Below are 15,388 nucleotides of genomic sequence, written 5' to 3' on the forward strand. Positions count from 1 at the left end.
TGAGAGCTCCCACCAACTGGATGGATAAAATTGAACTTTGATGGAATTGCAGTAGGAAAACATGGGATGGCAGGTATGGGATGTTTTTGAGGCTCAAATGGGAGAATCATTTAGGCATATTTGGGTCACGGGTGTTTGCGACTCGAATGAAGAGGAAGCAACGCTGATGCTGTGTGGGCGGAAAATCTTCTTATCATCATTTGGTGGGCAACTGATAGTAGGTGATTCCTCAAATGCAATTAGGTGGGTAAAAGGATTGACTGTGGGACCGCAGAAGGTAGTGAAGGTTGTTTTAGAGATCCAAGATATATGCCATCTACAAATTGGGCAGCAACATCAATCTGTACATGATTTAGCGGATTAACTAGCGAAACAAAGAATAACCAGGGAAAGGATTATCATAGGTTACTCTATCCCACTAGTGGATTAATATCATGGCATCTTGGGGTCAACAAGAAATCAGTTGATTAGTAGGGGACTGGTCTAAGAACAGTACGTACTACTTAGATCAGAATCAGCTTAGGGGACTGATCTAGGAACAGTAGGTACCATTTAGATTGCAATTAGCTTAGTCTAGTTGTAAGTGATAATCGCTTGTATTGTACTTTATTTATGGGGACTGGTTGTTCCTGCAATGATGTTTTTAATTCAATAAAGTAAAGTTATTTATCAAGAAAAACTTAATAGGAAAATCTTTAAAGACAAAAATCTTACCCATTGGGTCCATGAATATTGTCGGTCATAGCAAATCCGACCAATTGCACTCTCTCTCTCTCTCTCTCTCTCTCTCTCTCTATGTGTAGAATGACACGACTAACAATGATACATGCTCTCTTTCTGTGTAATGGAAAGATAAACAGCATATAACAATTACTAATGGAGCCCTATTTCATTTCTCCACATGGATGCCAACCTCGAGATACATGTCTCTAATTACACTGATTTCATCAACAACATCTCCCATCTCTTTTCGTTCTCTTGGTTGGTCTGCAGAACATGCCAGTCCAATTCTAAGCACTGAAACAAAGCACTCTTCCATTTTGCTTCTCATGTTGCTGCACTTTTTGTAATCGTTTACATCTGCATTTGCTTCTTCCAATAGTACAGGATCTGTGACCTCCATCACTTGTTCTGGCAGAGCCATTTCTACGAATTTATGAAGGTTTAAACCTTCCTTAAACATATCGTCAGTAGGCCTCTTTCCAGTAAACATCTCCAACAAAAGGATTCCATAACTGTATATATCTCCCTCTGTAGACACCTGTCCACCCATACCATATTCTGCAATTCATACATTTCCCATGTTATTTGCCATGATAAATAAGGAATTATTTTGTTCTTAAGAGGGAAGTAAAGAGTTTATATTGAGATTGAAGAAATTGAGTGTTTCATTTGAAAGATTTAACAAACAAATATGCCATTAACTTCCTTACAGACATGATATGGGGAGACTCAAATAAGAAGGCCCCATTTTAAGTTAGATATGATTATTCACAAATAATGTTAATAAAATTTATAGAAATTGTTAAAATATAAAAGATTAAATACTACCCTTCTCCAACAGCTTAATTTTTTGGAGTAAACTGGTAGTTTCACATGGTATCAGAGCAAATGCCTGGGTTCAAACCTCCTAGATAGCAAAAATCCACATGTAATGGCCAAACCCAAGAGGGGCCACATGTGCCACGTGTTTGTCAAGTGGGCCACACGTGAGAGGGAGTGTTAAAGTATAAAAAAGATTAAATATTGCCCTTCTCCAACAGCTTCAGCTTTTGGAGTAAACTGGTAGTTTCACAGAAATGATATAGTCGATGGCTTCCAAATAGGTGTTAATGTCCCATTTGCAAATAAGATTAAACTAAATTAATTTTATTTGCAAATAAGGACCACCATTTGTGGCATCTAAAGAAGCCCTTAAGCTTTCACAATTTTGTTGCTCTATTTAAGAAAATCAGCAATTTCACGAAAAAAAAACAAATAATTAAAAAAGTGAAGAAAATAATGTAAATCATTTATTTACCTGGAGCAACAAACCCAATAGACCCTTTTATTGCAATTGTGCTACTTTGATCTTGAGAAAATTTGTTGGATGTTACTGAAAGGAGCTTTGCTAATCCAAAGTCACCCACATGGGAAATCATTTGATCATCAAGAAGAATATTGCTTGGCTTTATATCACAATGAACAATAGGTGTTTGGCAATGGTGGTGAAGATAATCCAATGCAGATGCCACATCAATGGCAATGTTTAGCCTTTGAATAAGGTTCAAGTTCCTTAACTGTTGCTGCCCATCTACTTCTGGATGCAACCACTTCTCTAGGCTTCCATTAGGCATGTAATCGAAAACCAAGGCTTTGAAATTGTTACCGGAAAAATCAATGCTTGAACAGGAAGTTATGATCTTGAGGAGATTTCGATGCCGAATGTTTCTCAGTGCTTCACATTCAGCCATGAAACTCTTGGAAGCTCCTCGTTGTTGAAGATTGAGTACCTTCACAGCCACTACTGTCTCCCCATGATCTAAGATTCCTTTGTACACAGTACCGTAAGCTCCGACACCAATTTGATTGGATGAAGAGAACCCGTCTGTTCCTTTAAAAAGCTCCAAGTAAGAAACCTTCAAATGCCTACTCTGCATAGAAGGTATGGAAGATGGCTTCTTTCTTGACTTTCTTATCCAACAAAGAGTGGAAAAGACACACAACAACAAAATCAAACCCAAAACTGCACTAATTACTGGAATTATTACTCTTAAAACAAGGTGCCTCCCCTGTTTATCAGAAGCTGGGATCGGGCATGCAGGCAATCTTAGCTCTGGGATACCACCACAAAGATATTTGTTTCCAGTGACTGATATAGCAGTCAAGTTTCTAAATACCCCTCCATTTAGCACTTCACCTTCAAGATTATTGAACGACAGATTGAGATTCTGCAAAATCTGGAACTCCTCTAAATATTTTGGAATCTCTCCAGACAAGTTATTGCGTGAAAGATCTAAAACTTGAATGGCTGTTAGACTTCTCAAAGATGAAGGAATGGTTCCTTGAAACAAGTTACCTTCCATATAAAGTTGTTCCAAGCTTCGACAGTTTCCAAGAGTGGTAGGAATTTCACCTGACAATTGGTTCTCAGAAACATCCAATATCCCAAGATTTATCAATCTACCCACTTCGAGTCGTAAGGGGCCAATCAAAAAATTGTTAGACAAGTCAAGGTAATTTGATAGGGATGAGAGCCCAATAACTGGTTCAGGAATGGTCCCACGGAGTTTATTTTTAGACAGGTTTAGCAACACTAGATTCGAACAGTTTCCAAGAGTAGAAGTTATGGTTCCCTCAAACTCATTCGCTTCAAGGTCGAGTCCGGAGAGTCGAGTGAGATTGCCAATGGAGAAGGGAATCTGACCTGAGAGTCTGTTACCAGATGCATAAAAGAGTTCCAACCTAGAAATCATCCCAATAACATCAGGAAGTTTACCCATCAAGGAGTTTTGCTGTAAACCCAATCTAGTTAAGCTGATGAGGTTCCCAATCCCTACAGGGATGCTTCCAGTTATATGGTTTGCCCCTAGTGTTAGCCAACTTAGCTGGGTTGAGAGATTGGCTATGGAATTAGGCAATTCGCCTGTGAAATTATTTTCATGCAGAGCTAAAGTCAGCAGATGGGTACAGTTGGCCAAAGAAGTGAGAAAACCCAAGTCACTTTTGAGCCAATTACCCCATACATTCAGTACCAAGAGACCCTTTAATCTTCCTATACTTGTAGGCACCGGGCCGCTGAAACGATTTCCAGCGAAATCAAGTTCTACAAGTCCAGACGCATTGGATAGCGAGATAGGGATTTGGCCTGTAAACTGATTTGAGCTTAATAACAGCGTCTGGAGATGAGGAAGAGCAAGGCCAATTTCTTGTGGAAGGATCCCATGTAGTTGGTTACTCGAAACAACAAACAAATAGATTGATGAGAGATTATAAAGGGAGGGAGGAATCGAACCAGATAATCTATTTTGTGAAACTTGAAAGAATCTTAAGTTGGTGATTCGAGAGAGGTCTTCAGGAATGTTTCCCTCTAGACTATTTCTTCCTAGAGAGAGAGCAAGTAGAGAGGAGAGGTTCCCAAACGAAGGTGGGATTCTTCCTGTAAGTCCATTAACGGAGAGATACAATCTGAGGAGATTAGGCAGAGAACTAAGCTCCACAAGAATTTCTCCCACAAGATCGTTGTAATTTAAATTAATGAGTTGGAGCTTCTTACAGTGGGTGAGGTTGGCAGGAATTCTCCCTTGGAGAGTGTTATAGCTGAGGTTGAGATGTTGAAGTCTGAACAAACGGCCGATTTCTGGAGGGATTTCGCCATGGAAGTTGTTTTCTTGGAAGTTGATTATGCGAAGGAAGGTGAGATTGGCTATATAAGGAGAAATGGTACCTGTTAAGTTGAGTGAGTGGAGGTCTAAAACAGTGACCCTTTGATGTATTTTGCTGCATTCAACTCCTTCCCAATTGCAGAAATGGAGAGAACTGTTCCAGGAGCTCAAAGGATCAAGAGGGTCAGAGCTGGTTAGATGGTTCTTCAATTGGATTAGAGCTACAAGGTCAGTTTCATTTCCAAGGGTGATGGCAGATCCAGATTGTGTAGAAAAGAGAAGGATGGTGGCATGGAAGAGAGAAGACCAGTATATAGTTACAGTGGATGTAGGAACTAAACCCATCTGTATTGCTGGAGCTAGGGGATATGGGATACCCATACTGCACAACTTCCTATTTATGCTTAGGTCCATCATCCATGCGTTCATACAATGAGAGAGAGAGAGAGAGAGAGAGAGAGAGTTAGGTGCAAAATGTTGGAAAAATTGCCAATGGGGGACGTCAAAATTGGAGAATTGCCAATGGGGGACACACTTTTGAAAAATTGTTAAAGAGAGTTGATAACCCCTTTTTGAGAGTTTGATAACCCCATTTAGAGGGTTGATAACCCCCTTTTAGAGACTTGATAACCCCCTTTTCGTCCCTTTCTAACAATTTTTCAAAAGTGTGTCCTCCGTTGGCAATTCTCGTATTTTGATGTTCCCCATTGGCAATTTTTCCAAATGAATTGCCCATGAAGTGGTTGTTGCGGATAAGCATGATGATGTGGCTGTTGAATTTTGGATAGATTTTAGTCAATAAGAGGATAAATTAGTGTTTAAAAACACGGTTTCCACACGGAACACGGAACGCGGCTGAAGAAAATCCTTGTCGACTCTACGCGGACGCAGTCAAGAACGCGGTTGACGCTGCCAAGTCAGATCAGCCGTAATTTTTTATAAAAATAAATAAATAAATTCAAAAAAATAGAAATAATGTAAAAATAAGTATTAAAGTATCATTAGTGAAATGGATCATATTTTTCTACAAAAAATTAATACATTGCATGTGGCAAAAATATAGAGCTGCTACCAAAGGTCCTCATTTGGCTTATGCGCTTGTCAGAAGGAGTACACCACCATAACCTTATAGTGGACATACAACAGTGGAGTTCTTATCCCAGGAACTGGAAAAGGGCAGGCTGGTGGAACATCTGACCATGCATAGTTTTTTCAACACCGGAAGAGAACTAATCTGGTGACACAAAGAAAAGAGCTAAGATAGCCCATGATCAATACATGCATTGTATTACATTAAATATCAAATTTTACAAGGGCTTTCACTCAGACAATTTCTTCTCAAATGGACGGCTTGGATGATCAAACCAATTAATGTAGATATGACAAGAGATCATCCAACCTTAAAAGTTTAATTGCAGCTAACGTTTTCATAGAAAAATGGGTTTTTCAACTTTTGCATAGAAAAATGGGTAGCCGCCCAGTACACCTTAGCCTGTCTGAAATAAATGCCATTAGTGTTTCTTGGAAGCCTGAATCCCACATGGAATTACCTCATTGAATGGCTACACATAGCTCAATTTGTCTAAAGAGAAAAGTACGGAATGTGGGCACAAGTTTTGAGGAATTATTGATCATGGGTACCTTTTAAAACTAGCATCAAACACGGGTGATTCTTCAAAAAAGGTGGTAAAAAGACCCCAATAGCCTTCTGACATCAACATAAACGTCCTTCAACTTTCTTTTTCATTACTGCCTATTAAATTGGCACGTTTCACAAGGCTTCTTTTGGTTCGTTTGAATGTGTATTTGAACCAACATAACCTTGGATTCGTTTCAATCTTGACCGTCGGAAATAACCAGAGACGGATGGATACTTTACAAGTGTTAAAAAAATTTATGGAACTCTGGCACCTCTGCTGATTTGGTTTGGATTTGAAATTTTCCTATGAACCCAGAGTCCCTTGGGTTCGTTTAAATCTTGACCGTCGCCAATGTGCATAAACGGTCGGATCCACGACACATGGACATCAATATGGAACGGTGGCGTCTTCTAACAATACCATCATCTCACTGTATGAGATTTTGCCTGCGTACCCATTATATCCATCGGCGTACCCATGAATTCCACCGGTGTACACCATATTTCTGGCGGCGTACTCTAGGATCCGGCTTTGTATGGGAGGCAAGAGAGAGGCGTTTTCTCTCTTGGTGGAGGCTTGAGAGAGAGAGAGAGAGAGAGAGAGAGAGAGAGAGAGAGAGAGAGAGAGAGAGGTTTTTTCTTGGGTTCCTCTTGGGTTTGTTTTGTGGATTCTTTTGGGTCACTCTGGGTTCCTCTTGGGTTTGTTCTCTTGGGGTTTGTTTTGTGGATTCTTTTGGGTCACTCTCGGGTATGACCTTGGGTGAGATAGCTAGGAAAGGGTTATGGGCTTGTGGGTATGTGTTAATCTTGTATAATATTTTTCGTGTAGTGGAAGATCATGTTCTTGCCTGTGGATGTAGGCATCTTGGCCAAACCACGTAAAATCTTAGTGTTCATCTCGTGCCTTGTTTTCTTGCTTTACTTTTTCGTTAATTTGTGCACGATCAGATCGAATTTGCCTAGCGGATTTTCTCAACTACAAAAAGCTAACAAATCAACAATCCATTTGCCTACTTACAAGACACATGATCATCAACTAACCCCATAACCCTAAAACACAGAACTCTTAACCACAATAAATACATTCTAACTAACCATATACACCACTAACATTCACATATCACAGTAAATATCACAGAAATCTCATGCAAAAAAATCTCTCTATCAAGGAAAAAGACATGATGAGTATCCAAACAAGAATGATTTTAAATAGGGAGCTGATATTTACACCCTTTTCATTCTGCGGACACCCGCATTTAAACCCCCTAACCGGCATTAATAGGTTGCAAGTTACAACAAAAAAGGGTACTTTTAAAATGACAAGAATGCCCTTTCAATGAAACCCCTGTTGCTCTCTCTCTCTCTCGCACCATCTGAATGACTAAATCTGTAAACCGCTGCTCCTCTCTCCAGAATCTGCTCGAATGCCAAATTCGCCTCCTCCACAACCTCACATTTGCAATATCTATCCAAAAGTGCATTGTCAAGCATAAATTCTCTCCCAAATTTCATCACTTGAGCATGCAATTGTCTGCCAAATTCCAAAAGCACTACACCTGTACAAGCTCTTAAAAGTTAAAACACTCGTTAGTGTACCTTATTTGCTCAAAAACCACCCCTTATATGCTTAAAGAGATCAAGAGCTCCAACATCATTACTGTTCTTAGCAAATGTTCCTGTGATCAAACTCTAAGCGATTAAATCTCCCCATCTCACAATTATATTGCAACGGATCTATTGAATGGTCCTCAATCTATCCTTCTCCACAGTAGGATTAATATAAGTTGAAATCATTGTGGTCCGAGAAACGGCATTACGATTCAGACATTTTTTTCAAACAGTTGGCGTACTTCATCTTTTAGACCTAACTTCATGTACATGTTCATGAGATTGTTGATTATAAAGGATTTTGGTTTGAACCCATGTGAGAAAAGGTGTTGATGGACGAGTTTCCCTTATTCAATTGCACTATTTGGATGCAACATTTGATGAGTTCCCAGTAATGTGATCACGCTTGTGTGCACGAATTATGTGGTTTTGGAGGGATTTTATGTCGTTGATGGCCATGGGGAGGACCCTTGGGTGACAGAATTTTGTGAAGTCGTTGATCAAGGTAGAGGGAGCTTTGGGTTGATTGAAAGAGAGGAGAGTGTGAGAGAGGATAATCGAAAGTGCTTTGAAGGATTCCAAGAGACATCACATAGGGGACTGAGAGATTCTGAAATTTTATTTCTTTGTAGAGAGAGACCTTGAAGCTTTGCAGCGAGAGACGTGATGCAGAGGAGAAGCTGAGGGTTGCGGGATTTGGAAGCGCGAGAGAGATAGGAGGGGGTTCAGTTGAAAGGGCATTTTGGTCATGTTTGGAACAATTCTTTCATTGTAACTTGCAACCAATTTTAGCCGGTTTGAGAGTGTGAAAGCAGGTGTCCGCAGAATTAAGATGGGCGTAAATATCAGCTCCCTTTTAAATATCATGTAAAATCTCTTTTCTTCTCTCTGTGTTTACAAAGAAGAATAACCGTGCCTTTGTTTTTGCATTTTAAAATTCAAAACAACATCTCCATGTGTCCATGTTATACGGTTGTGAAAACCGCCCCAACTGTTTTGGGAAACAAAACAATATACAACAAGTCGAAACAAACAAAGCAAAAACCTTGTGAATAGGAAAAGCATTTTGTGCCATTAAGAATTATACCCATAAATGGAAATCATACGTCCTATAAATACAGTTGAAAACAAAACATGTATTTAAAGTCTATTATCTTTACCTTGTGCAGCTTTATACGAAGAACTATGGCCTCTCTTGGTTGCTTCCTACTTCTTTTACTCTTTCTATTAGTTCACCCTTCCTCTGGAAGCTCTGCACAGTTAGTGGACAATGTTACGAACCCGAATCAGTTCGTAACGCGATTGATCTTCTTAGAGGGAAGATTGGCCTCTTGATCCACTTCGAGGGAAGGATCAATCCTCCTTTCTGCAAAAAGATAGAAAGATCTAGAAAGATCTTATGATAAGAATAAAAATAGCTAATTAGAGACTATCCTAATCTAACCTAACTACTAAATATATTAAAATATGATCTTATTCACTAAAAATATCTAATTAACCTATTCCACTAAATGGGACCCATCTAGGTACGTATCAGACAAGTTTGCAAAATGAGCGGAGAATACGATTTCTGTTTCCTAGCTCTGAATTCCGATCACCGTACAGCCACCGCTAATATGCACGGCCTATGTCGTATCTCTATTGAGCTAGCGGCAGCCAGTAATTGGGACACCCATCAATACCTCAGCTAGTTGGTCAAGAAACCAACCGACCCCGAGATGAAGGATTTCCTTAACAATTGTTTAATTTACTACGGAGGGTCAATCTACAAGATTGGAAAGGCGATCAAGGATTTGAATTCACAACGCTATAGCACAGTGAAACTTGATATGAGTACTGTATATGAGCAAGCCAGGAGTTGCGAGCTAGGTTACCCAGGAGACTTTCCATCCCCTCTAAGGAGTAGGAATGAATATTTGGTACGCATTTGTGAGATTTCCAGGATCATAGCAAAGCTCGGTGGTTGATCTGATTCACCATTATACAGTACTAGTCTACTATCTATCTATCTAATCTGTATGTTTAATTATAGATGTATTTTTCTGTGATCTCTCCATGAATCTGATCGTCTATGTATTAATTTGTTTTGGTCTCTCCTCTCTCTCATAATGTTGAAGTATAAATGATTAAATAACACCACTCTAAAAGCTTAAGCTTTTGGAGTAATTGGTTGTTTCACATGGTTTCAGAGTGATAGCCGCACGGCAGCCCTGGTTCAAAACCCAGTAAGCCCCTGACATAAAAAAATCCAGGTGTATGGGCGTATGGCCAAACCAGAGGAGGAGGGGCCACATGTGCAGGGGAGTGTTCAAATATAAATGATTAAATAACACCTACTCTAAAAGCTTATGCTTTTGTAGTAATTGGTTGTTTCAGGCGTTTTAGCAAAGTTCGGATTTGGAAATAATTAGGCAAGGCAATAAGGCAAATGTTCGGAGTATAAAGAATGTGTTTGGATTGCGAGAAATTTTTGAAAAGTTTGGAAAAGAAAGCTTTTCATAAATTTTGTTTATTCATTGTTTGATTACACATGAAAAAAAGTAACATGAACAACTGAAGTTCAAGTTTTATCTAGCGAAACTTTCAATAACATGTAGGAAAAAAAATTCTCTAAAAAAGATTTCTGTGAGAAATTGTGGAAATAAAAAAAATTATAGGAAAAAGATTTCTGATAGAGATATTCTTTTTCTTCCAAGCCAAGCAAGGAGGGAAGAGTTAGAAGAAAAAAAATCCAGAAAAGGCATCTGTTTTTTTATTATAACACCTATATATATGGTATACGGTATATACACTTATTTTAACGCAGTGATATCCCCCCACCCCCGGTAAATGGATAAAATCCCCCCGCTTTAAAGTTTTCCATAAGAGTGGTTCACTGCACGAGGATAAATTCACCACTTTTTAACGTTTTCCTTTACCTTTGAAACTTAACAGAAAGTGGGGAGGGGGGGGGGGATATCAGTGCCCTTATTTTATTAAACATGGACAGATAGTTGTGTTTGGTAGATTAGCATGTGAGTTCAGTTTTTTTTAAAAATGTCTTTTTGGTTAGATTTGAATTTCTCAAAAGAATTAAAAATTAGCGATTATTCATCAATTTGTGTTTAATTCAAAAACAATAGATTTGATTTGAATGTTTTTTGCATTTGACTTATAAAATGCTTAAAATTATTTATTTTAAAGTTCAAAATGCCGCATAAAAATTGTGATAGTTTCAAGTTTTTCTTTTCCTAATTCAATGTGACAGCATGTATCAGGGTACCCTACCTTAAGGGCCTCTTGGATACTGCCAAAATTGGTTCTTGCTCATAAATATGATAATCTTAAGTAAAATTTATTTACAATTGAGGGACTGAGTCCACTTTTGAAACCATTAAATTCGATAGATATAAAATTATATACTATATATAACCATTATCTGGCCATAATATTGTATGTAAGACTATATACAATTTGTTTTTAGAGGTATCCAAAGATGTCCTTGGTGTGTTTACACTTTAACATTACTTTAGTCTCTCATTAAAACAAAATTAGACCTCCCTCTTTGTATTATATCTATTTCAATACTTAAATTCCTCTTAAGAACTAATAAAGTATTCTAGAACCGATTTAAGAAAGTTAGGTAGGTGTAATTTTGTTTTACTTAGGACTACCTGCTTTTGGAGGAGCACTATGTAAAACCCCCTAAAATAAGTATCAGCTGTTTGTAAACAATTTGTTTCTAGTGCAATTATCCAGATGGCATAGGAGGTTAGATCACCACTTTCATCATACAAGCTGTATGATGAAACTTAGGGAGGATGCCCCTTTGGCGCTAGGCTGGTTTACGTGGATGCAATCGCAACCGTAAATCAAGAGGTAAGGTTACCTCTAGACCGTATAAATGCATATTTGCAATTTTTCTCAAAATGATGTTGAAAACACACACAGTGATGGAATGGTCCAAAGTTCTTGATCCGTTAAGCCTCTTTTAAGGTTCCTCTAACAAAAGCTAAACGAATGATTTTTGTGCTTATTTATCTTATTAATGCATGTTCGGTTTGACTACCATGTGCGTCTCATGATCAACCGTCTTGATTTTTGCAGGGCCACTCCCCAAACTGCAAGAGGCATAAAAAATGCTCTGGATAAGTTTAAAGATTGTGCAGGCCTTGAAATGAACATACAAAAGAGCAACATCTTCTTTGCTGGTGATGATCCAAGCCAAAGGAATCTCATCTGCAATATCCTGTCCATCAAGGAAGGCAAGTTTTCCATAAGATATCCGGGTCTCCCATTGATCACATCTCGTTTGACTACTCAGGATTGTCTGCCTCTGATTAGTAGAATTCGCTTGAAGATAGCCTCATGGACCAGTAGATTCCTCTCGAGAGCTGGGAGAATAGAGCTCGTGAAGACTGTTCTATACTCCTTTCAATTATATTGGTCAGCCGCATTCAGTATACCCCAAGGGGTCCTCCAGTCCATTGAAATTTTTTTTCCGTAATTTTATTTGGTCGGGTTCAGATCAGCACAGGCAGTATCATCCAATTAGCTGGGAAGCTATGTGCCGCCTGAAAACAGAAGGTGGGGTGGGCATTCGGAGACTAACTGACATTAACCAAGCTGCAAGATTGTAGCATGTGTGGCAGATCATAGAGAGGAAACAATCCCCCCGGGTAACCTGGTTCATCAACAAGTATGTTAAAGACAGTAACCTTTGGAATTCTCCTGTCCCTAGCAAACCTTCTTGGATAGCCCGGAGCATCGTCCATTCTAGAGACATCATCATTCCTCACATTTGCTACATCATAGGCCCTGGGCATAACATCTGTTTTTGGACTGATCCTTGACATCCCGACGGGCCCATTGATAACCAAACCTCTTTTGGCAGAACCAGAACAAGCATTCCAAGGAACACTCCACTGAGCTCTCTACTTAGCAATGGTAGATGGGACCCCATTCTGTCAGCCCCTCACTTCTCTGACCTGACTCCAATCCTATCCAAAGATCTGATTTCCCAAAGTTCAGTTGATGAACCAATCTGGAAGCCAAGTCCGGACGGGGAATTCACTTTAAAAGGTGAATCGAATCAGATCAGAAAAAGAGATATAAAACAGATTGGCACTCTTCTGTTTGGTTTACTGGTCACACACCTAGTCATAGCTTCACCACATGGCAAGCCATTCACAATAAACTTAGCACCGGAGACCGTCTCCGGTCTCCTGTTCTTCGGAAGCTCTAGATTAACAACCTGCTCTCTCTGCATTCATGGTACTGAGGACACGAATCACCTTTTCTTTTCATGCCCCTATTCAGCATGGGTGTGGCGCTCGATCCTTTGGAGATTTGGCCATCGCAGAAAACCCAAATGTAGCCTCATTCTGGAAGAACAGTGGCAGAGGAGCAAATTTAAGGGGAAGACTCAATCATCCACTGCAAGCAGAATTGCTTTCTGTGCCACAATATACCACTTATGGCAAGAAAGGAATCAAAGAAACCACAACAATGTTACAAGGCATAAACAAGACATCCTTCATAGTATCCTCTCCATCATCAGATGCAAGCTGGTTTTCTTAAAGTTTTCAGATACATGTTCTCACAGTGCAATCTGTTTTTCTTAGAATTTCCAGGTCCCAATTCACAAAGTTGAAAATACAGGTAAAGTCTGCAAATGGGGAAAACCTGGAGCTGAAGTGCTTAAACTGAATACGGATGCCTCTCTCAATCCATCAGATGCAGCTATCGGGGGCATTATCTGTGATAACAACAGCAACATTATTTCTCTGTTTTCAAATCTCCAAGACGCCTGTTCCATTAATGAGCTTGAAATGATTGCAATTTCCCAAGGCATTTCCCTTGCAACCCAAATCAACTGCAGTAATATTTGGGTAGAGTCTGACTCTCGAATTGCCGTGGAAGTAATAAATGGCTCTTTCAAATGCCCATGGCGCCTGAAAATTGTTCTTAGCAACATCAAGCAACTCCTCCAGCAATTCCCTTTTTCGAAGGTATCTCACATCCTCAGAGAAGGGAATCGAGCGGCTGATTTCCTCTAAAGTTAGCTGCCCAATCAAGGGTGTTGTATTAGAACCCCATTCCATCCCCCCTCCCCTTCTTGATATTGTTCTGGCCGACTCATTGGAGCAGCCCCAGTTTGTTTTGTAATTTCTCTCCTTTTTTTATTGAATCTGGTAGGCGTCTGCCTAACCCCAGCTTAATCACCAAAAAAAAAAGCTAAAAATGAAAGGTCACTTTTACACTCCTTCAAGGATCAAGGAAAAGTACTGTACGGCTTACACCGTAGGATGATCCAAACCATCCATTTGACGAGCCACAACATAAATATGGTGTGCCGAAAAGATCATTTCCATAGGATGATCCTAGCCCTCCAATCTACAACACTGCATATTATGGAAACCTCTAAAGATAGGAGGGTTAGGACCATCCTACAGAAATGATTTTTTCGGACACAACCTACTCGAGAATATATCGGAGAATTGATTAGCAATACTAGTGATGCTGTGATGGAGCAATACCTAAATGGGTGTTTAGATTACTACGCAGCGTGTTTGTTTGGGATTCAAAAGGCGAACACGGATTTGAATTCAGGAGCCTACAACCCCCTGCGTATTGATATGGGCGCTGTGGGTCATGAAACCATTAATTGTCAAGATAGGTTCAATTTTGAGCCATTCCGTAATTGCCCTGTGACGCTCAGGAATCAAATTTTGTTTAATCTTTGTGACATCTCCCAGGCTACAGCAAGTCTCCTTGGTTCGATGACTTGAGCTGTTGAGCATTTTCAAGCATCTATCTATCTATCTGTCTCTGTAGTTGGTCTCAGTCTGAACTTTTGTATTTCAAACTTCAAATAATAAGATCTCTCTCTCTCTCTCTCTCTCTCTCTCTCTCTCACCTTGGTGGGATGGGTTGAACAATACAGTTGCTACTGGATGAAGCCTTGTCTTGGGCATAGTTAGAAAAACTCTGTTTCAAAGGGCGGTTTTTTTTTTTTTTTTTTTTTTTAAACGTGTTTTATTGGTGTGCCTTTTAATACTCCGTTTCAAACTTTTACAATGAAATATTTTAGACACGTTTAAAACATTTTAAACACATTTTTTGGCCAACTTTTCAACTTTACCCCCACCATATTTTGTAAACGACAAAATTTAAAATTCATTTTCTTGTGTTTTCTTTTTTTTTTACTATGTATTTTTGAACCAATACCATATTAAACTTGAATTTATGGCATCCCGTTTTTTAATTTGCCGAATCACATTTTGCTAACTATGGTCATGGGACGTTGCATGCTCTTTAACATTCAATGTCTGAAGAGAAAATAATGCTGCTTACCAATAGTGCTGCTGACCCATAAACATTTATTTTTTATAGGTAAGCACCTCAAACATGCCCACACCTTTCTAAGCTAAGAACAGTTAGGGCGTTTTGGGACTTTTCACCCTGAAAACGATGGCATTGTTAAGATGTGTTGTCCTTATTTAGAGTGTTTTGAACCTTTTGAGCCGGAAAATAATGGCATTCTATAGATTGTTAGCATTGATAGTAACCGTTAAGTGGCCTATGCAAAGATTAATGGTGCTTTTGGGTTGCTGGGAATCAAGAATCAGATTCAGTATCCTATTCTATCTGTTGAAGTATAAATGATTAAATAATGCCAATTCTAGCTCAAGCTTTTGGAGTAATTGGTTGTCAACACTATTCTTGTTCCAATTCTCCCATCAAACGGAATGACACAAATTCGTAGCTTGGGTTAGCCCGTGAAGATGATTTAATT

The 15,388-nt window shown here is 39.2% G+C and overlaps 1 protein-coding gene across 1 annotated transcript; it reads right to left on the minus strand.

Annotated features, from left to right (window-relative positions):
• Positions 1-864: 864 nt before the first annotated feature.
• Positions 865-4,786, minus strand: LOC143851178 (uncharacterized). The gene is made up of 2 exons (XM_077360523.1): positions 2,021-4,786; positions 865-1,281 (listed from the first exon to the last, which is right to left on the minus strand). The coding sequence occupies exons 1-2, from the start codon at positions 4,779-4,781 to the stop codon at positions 890-892; spliced, it is 3,153 nt and encodes a 1,050-aa protein (XP_077216638.1). The 5' UTR covers positions 4,782-4,786; the 3' UTR covers positions 865-889.
• Positions 4,787-15,388: the final 10,602 nt, after the last annotated feature.

The sequence above is a fragment of the Tasmannia lanceolata genome, unplaced genomic scaffold (genome assembly GCF_043159265.1).
Source record: "Tasmannia lanceolata isolate RefF3 unplaced genomic scaffold, GAP_Taslan_0.1 ptg000018l, whole genome shotgun sequence".
Lineage (NCBI taxonomy): Eukaryota > Viridiplantae > Streptophyta > Magnoliopsida > Canellales > Winteraceae > Tasmannia > Tasmannia lanceolata.

Bases quoted from the DNA above. Each gene is read 5' to 3' on its own strand.
- LOC143851178 (XM_077360523.1), bottom strand. From the start codon at position 4,781: ATGATGGACCTAAGCATAAATAGGAAGTTGTGCAGTATGGGTATCCCA. The intron at 1,282-2,020 runs GTAAATAAATGA...TATGAATTGCAG, and splicing joins TATTGGGTTTGTTGCTCCAG to AATATGGTATGGGTGGACAG.